Source organism: Austrofundulus limnaeus, unplaced genomic scaffold (genome assembly GCF_001266775.1).
Source record: "Austrofundulus limnaeus strain Quisiro unplaced genomic scaffold, Austrofundulus_limnaeus-1.0 Scaffold438, whole genome shotgun sequence".
Taxonomy (NCBI): Eukaryota; Metazoa; Chordata; class Actinopteri; order Cyprinodontiformes; family Rivulidae; genus Austrofundulus; species Austrofundulus limnaeus.
Genome location: NW_013952840.1, coordinates 11,917 through 18,143, shown reverse-complemented (window position 1 = coordinate 18,143; position 6,227 = coordinate 11,917). Strand labels below are relative to the sequence as shown.

At 44.6% G+C, this 6,227-nt stretch overlaps 1 protein-coding gene and 1 long non-coding RNA gene across 2 annotated transcripts in view; one reads left to right on the top strand and one right to left on the bottom strand.

Moving 5' to 3' along the window:
• Window positions 1-6: 6 nt before the first annotated feature.
• Window positions 7-4,347, top strand: LOC106529332 (uncharacterized). Its single transcript, XR_001311627.1, has 2 exons — window positions 7-2,727; window positions 2,873-4,347. It is a non-coding gene; the product is annotated as an uncharacterized LOC106529332 (long non-coding RNA).
• A 243-nt stretch (window positions 4,348-4,590) lies between these two features.
• Window positions 4,591-6,227, bottom strand: part of pex10 (peroxisomal biogenesis factor 10) — a 4,632-nt gene continuing 2,995 nt past the window's right edge. Inside the window, exons 5-7 of the mRNA XM_014024729.1 lie at window positions 5,324-5,493; window positions 5,129-5,255; window positions 4,591-5,051 (exon numbers count right to left, since the gene is read on the bottom strand). Of these exons, the coding sequence (XP_013880183.1) occupies window positions 4,983-5,051; window positions 5,129-5,255; window positions 5,324-5,493 (366 nt within the window). The 3' untranslated portion in view covers window positions 4,591-4,982. The remainder of the gene's footprint in view (window positions 5,052-5,128; window positions 5,256-5,323; window positions 5,494-6,227) is intronic.

The following is a 6,227-nucleotide window of genomic DNA, read 5'->3' as shown; positions in this document are numbered from 1 at the left end:
CCTCCTCCTCCTCCTCCTCCTCCTCACAGGCGTTTCAACAACTCGTCGGGTCGAACTTTTTAGCGTCGGCGTTGAAGCGAAACAGGTGCTCTCCGGTTTCTTCCTCCAACCAAAGACTTCCTCTGCTCCATCTTCCTTTCCTAACTTTGTACTTTTATTTTATTTTATTTTATTTGAGTTGAGATTTGCACGGTTTGCTCTGCGGCTCGTGAAAACAGGAGAATTGTGCTTTTTGTTTTGGAGCGGACACGAGTCTCGTCACGTTTTCGGCACCTTCCAGCTTCGTTTGGGTTTTTGTGGCTGCAGCTTCTTTTTAAAAGAGTTCATCCAGATTTTATGTTTTAAAGCAGGCAGGTTTTATGTTCTTGTTGAGGTCAGGAGTTTGTAAGTGGAGCCACACTAACGGGTCAAACAGAACCGAGGTGATAGTTCRGACTGCAGATGTGGACCCGGTACAGATCTGCACTCGGAGCTAAATTCAGTTTGATGTTTTACCTGCGAGTCGAARCATCTTGATTCAAACTTGATTTGATCAGAATCACTGCTGGTTCAGTTTTTTTGTCCGACTGCAGGAAAATAAGGAAAATAAATTCATTAAATCAATTTTTTGTCGACGGAAATAGGAAAGGAAGCGTCCGTGTTTGGGTTCTGTTACAGCTTCCTGTTACTGGAGCGTGGGCTCGGCTCGGTTCTGAAGCTGCAGCAAAGATCGCAGGTTTTTCTTCTTCTTCTCTTCGTGGGGCTGAACGAGATCCAAGATGCTGTCGTTAAACATGAATGTAAATGAACTTTTATGCATTTTTTTTTTCTTTTTAATAATTCTTTGTTTTAAACCACATTAGTTTGAAGATGTTGCTGTAAATGAAGCCTGGACCAGAAGCGTTTTATTTTATTTGTGTGTTTTTGTTGTTGTTTTTTTTTCGGATGCGTACGGTGCGATGAACTCCGGAGGCCTGTTTCTGCCCGGCGACACCAGCAGATTAAAAACTATTAACGACAATCTGGCACAAATAGATAAAAAGCTCATTTTTAACTTCCTCGCCCCACAGGAACGGTCCTCCGCACGAGTCCGGTGTGATTGTAAAATATTTGTTCAGGTAGAGGATGAGCAGCGCCGTGTTTTATCGCAGCATGCAGTGGAGCTTCTTATTTAATTATCTGTTCGGGTTTTTTTTTTTTTTTTTGTATTTTAAACTTTTGCTTTGGAACCAAACGGCCGAGGTTTAAAGCACACAGAGACACGTTTGGGATGTTTGTGTGAGCGTGCACGCTGCGCCTGCTGTGTGAGCGTGCACGCTGCGCCCGCTGTGTGAGCGTGCACGCTGCGCCCGCTGTGTGAGCGTGCACGCTGCGCCTGCTGTGTGAGCGTGCACGCTGCGCCTGCTGTGTGAGCGTGCACGCTGCGCCCGCTGTGTGAGCGTGCACGCTGCGCCTGCTGTGTGAGCGTGCACGCTGCGCCTGCTGTGTGAGTGCTGGGTTTGTTATTTAAAGCGCCGCTCGCTCTGACGTGAGGCTGATGTTTTATTTTAACGCTGTTTGACAATGAATTACTCTGCACTTAACCCTGTTTCTGTCTTTCTTTGGCTTGGAGAGGAAACTCCAGCTGCCTAAAGGTTACAACGACCAGACTGTGGAGTCAGTGTCTTACCTGCAGCAGACAGACGAGTCACCAGGAGCTGATCTGTTTTTTACAGCAGCGGTTCAAACAGATTCAGCTCAGGGCTCAAAAACCAGCAGGTTGTGACAAATTAAAGATTTAACACGACTCCCTTTGAACAAAAAGAGACTTCCAGCAGAACCAGAACCAGATCCAGGCTCAGGTTGAGCAGCCAGCTGTCCCCACTCACTGGGGTCAGAGAGGACAGGAACGAGACAAAAACTATGCAGAATGACTGGTCCAGGAGGGGCTCCCATGGTCCAGGACTAGTGTTTGTGGTTCCAGACTAGTTTGTCATGATCCAGGACTGATTTCTAATGGTACAGGACTAGTTTTTTGGTCCCAAACTAGTTTATAATGATCTAGGGCTAGTTTATTATGGTCCTGGTCTAGTTTCTCATGATCCAGRACTAGTTTCTCATGATCCAGGACTAGTTTCACATGGTCCAGGACTAGTTTCTCATGATCCAGGGCTAGTTTTCCATGGTCCATGAGTGATTTATCTAATCCAGGACTAGTTTCTCATGGTCCAGGACTAGTTTTTGTGGTCCCAGACTAATTTCTTATTATCCAGGACTAATTTCTTATTATCCAGGACTAGTTTCCATGATCCAGGACTAGTTCATTATGATCCAGGACTAGTTTTTCATGGTCCAGGACTAGTTTCTCATGATCCAGGACTAGTTTATGTGGTCCCAGACTAGTTTCACATGATTCAGTACTAGATTTTGTGGTGTCAAACTAGTTTTTCATGGTCCAGGTCTAGTTTTTCATGGTCCAGGTGTAGTTTCTGTGGTCCAGGTCTAGTTTTCCTTGGTCCAGGTGTAGTTTCTGTGGTCCAGGTCTAGTTTTTCATGGTCCAGGTCTAGTTTTTCATGGTCCAGGTCTAGTTTTTCATGGTCCAGGTCTAGTTTCTGTGTTCTAGGTCTCGTTTTTCATGGTCCAGGTCTAGTTTTTCATGGTCCAGGTCTAGTTTTTCATGGTCCAGGTCTAGTTTCTGTGGTCCAGGTCTAGTTTCTGTGGTCCAGGTCTAGTTTTTCATGGTCCAGGTCTAGTTTTTCATGGTCCAGGTGTAGTTTCTGTGTTCTAGGTCTAGTTTTTCATGGTCCAGGTCTAGTTTTTCATGGTCCAGGTCTAGTTTTTCATGGTCCAGGTCTAGTTTCTGTGGTCCAGGTCTAGTTTTTCATGGTCCAGGTCTAGTTTTTCATGGTCCAGGTCTAGTTTCTGTTGTAGAAGCTGTAGGAACCACAGGTGATCGTGGTCTCCTCATGATGACCTTAGTGATCCAACAGCAGCTTTATTTCTTTATTCTTCTACAGTTCAGTCATCAAAACTTCATCAAAACATTTTCTCAGCTTAAAATATTACAAAATAAAAGCCCAAACTTCCTGTGGAGCTTCAGAGATAAAAGTTGTTTCAGGGTTAGTTCTTCAGTCAGGTGTGAAGAGTCTTCTGTCCCGMCTGAAGGTGGCGCTGTTGTCTCACTGTTGATCCCTGAACATGAAACAGCTTATTTCTGTAATGAAACCTAATTCACCGAGGTTTATTTTACTAATGTTGTCCTGAGGTGACATCAAAGATCKGAGAGGGAACACAGGAGGATGAAGGTCAGGGTTAATAAAACCTCCATTAGACAATTAAAGGCAGTTTTGTTACAGAAACACTCGACATGAAAGAAGAAAATCAACAGATTTAGTTTGCTGCTTTCATCCTGTAAAAAGCAGAAAATTACTCTAAAATAACCGAACTTCAGGCAGCAGGAGGATAATCTTCCTCCTCAGATGTGTGATGATCCTCCTGCACCTCAGACCAACAACCTGCAGATCTTCTCCTCAATCCTAAAAGCTGCTCTGAGCTCAGGGACCCGTCCACAGCTGCAGCCTCTCGCACACATTTCCTCCACGGAGGAAACAAAGCTGCTGATGCGGAACGAGGGAGGAGGAAACGTGACACCTCCTTCTGACACTCAACAGTTGTTCTGAGCCGCGAGAAAACTCCAGAACATCGTTAACGTTAGCTTCATTAATGAGCATCTGCTGCGAGTCTGCAGGGCGCCAAACATTACTCTGCAGAAACAGGTGGGCTGACTCATGACTCGGCAAAAATAATTAAACATTTCTATGGAGATAAATTAGAGCTTTAAAGTTTGAAAGAAAAAATTTGAAACTGAAAATTTCAAAACTTAAAAAAAAAAAAAAGCCAGAACCAGACGAGGAAAAATAAACTAGAATCAGTTCTTTTAACTTTTTTTGATTTTATTAATCCAATTTTATTTGGCCCCATAATGTTTAAAAAATTTAAACCGCTAAAAATAAAAACGCTAAGATGACTGTCAGACTGGTGGGCACAAACCTGTTAGTTTTCTATTGGTTTAATTTGAAGGTGGGCGGGATCATCTGTGGCAGTTGGCCAATCAGAAGGTATAACTCAAACGTCGACCCTTTCAGAATAAAAGCATTTCTAGATGGTTTGTGTTTTTATAAATACAATTTAAAGTTAGTCAAACACTTTATCTACCATACATACTCATGTATTTGTTATATTGTTAAATGTTATTTTAGTTCTTTTTGAAGTTCCGTTTGAAGTTTAGCTGCTAAAGATGCTACCTGCTAACAGTGACTGACGTCCAGCACTGTTTGTAAGAGTTTTTTTTTTATTGACGAATGGCGTAAAAATTGTTTTATGGTTTATGTTTTGTGGTGTTTATTTTATTTTTCATTTTGTAGTTTAACAAAATTTTGCTTAAAAAAATTCTAATCCGCTAAATGAGAAGCTAGTTCTGCCATTAGTGGATTAGCAGAACTGTGAGTGAGGCGAAGTGTTCGTTTATTTAAAGTTTTTATTTAGTATTTCATGTTGGCGTTAACTGGTGTTGTGTAGAAACACTGTGTCAGATCACCTGCACAGGTAAAGACGGAACAAACAGAAATCAGTTTTAGAGATTTCTACTAAATATTTTTAATATTTGTCTCCGTACAGCAGAGTCAAAGCAGTTAATCAGAAACAAATGTCATTTAATAACAAACAAATTAACATTTGTGACGTAAAATTTAAATTAATACTGACTGCAGGACTCCTGAAGCACCTTTCATAGATTATTTTTAAACTTTACAGCATAAAATTAATAATCTCGTAATTTTCTTTTCTGCAAGGTTTAAATAATAAAGTTGTAAAATTCGTGTCACTTCAGGAGTTCCGTACGTTCTTCGATGATTTGACTGATACAATCAAAAAAACTTGTTCCTAAATCTCGTGATGAGACCATAAAGCCCCGGAGGAGGCGGAGTTCCCAGGTGTCCGGATCACAACACCTGGCTGGGTTGCTTCAGCTGTGGTTCCTTAAAAAGACGAGTCTCTGAGGCTGAAACTTCTCCCGACACAGAGGACACTCGGCCTGSACACACAAAGACACCTGACTCAGGTACAGCCAGGCAGACTGGACCAGACGGAGACCTGCTGCTGGACTCTGACCTTGGTGTTGCACCACTCGGTGATGCACTCCCAGCAGAACAGGTGTCCACAGGGCGTGCAGGTGGAGTTCCTCCTGGGCTCCAGACACAGGATGCAGCGGGGGGCGGAGCTCACCGAGTGCTGAGGACTGAAAACACCTGGATCAGTGAGACGAGATCTGAGGTCTGATGAAGACGGACCGGGCTGGTCCTGTACCTGAGCTTCCTGTAGACCCTCCACTCCTGCCGGGCTCTCTGTCTCTGCCTGAAGCTGTGGACCTGCAGGACCACAGAGACCAGCAGCTGGAGGACCGAGAAGACGCCCAGCAGCAGGTAGCTGCGCCGGATCGACGAGTCATCAACGCCACTCGGTCCCATCACACGCAGCTGGACACAAAGACAGGATGGATCAGAGACGACTAGAGACGGGACGGATCAGAGACGACTAGAGACCTGACGGGTCAGAGACGACTAGAGACAGGACGGGTCAGAGACGACTGATCAGAGACGACTAGAGACGGGACGGATCAGAGACGACTAGAGACGNAGACAGATCAGAGACGACTAGAGACGTGACGGATCAGAGACGACTAGAGACGTGACGGATCAGAGACGAGTAGAGACAGGACGGGTCAGAGACAACTAGAGACAGATCAGAGACGACTAGAGACGAGACAGATCAGAGACGACTAGAGACGAGACGGATCATAGAGACGACTAGAGACGTGATGGATCATAGAGACGACTAGAGACGTGATGGATCAGAGACGACTAGAGACGAGACAGATCAGAGACGACTAGAGACCTGACGGATCATAGAGACGACTAGAGACAGGATGGATCAGAGACGACTAGAGACAGGACGGATCATAGAGACGAGTAGAGACAGGACGGATCAGAGAGACGACTAGAGACAGGACGGATCAGAGACGACTAGAGACAGGACGGATCAGAGACGACTAGAGACAGGACGGATCAGAGACGACTACAGACCTGACGGATCAGAGACGACTAGAGACGTGACGGATCAGAGACGACTACAGACCTGACGGATCAGAGACGACTAGAGACCTGACGGATCAGAGACGACTAGAGACCTGACGGATCAGAGACGACTAGAG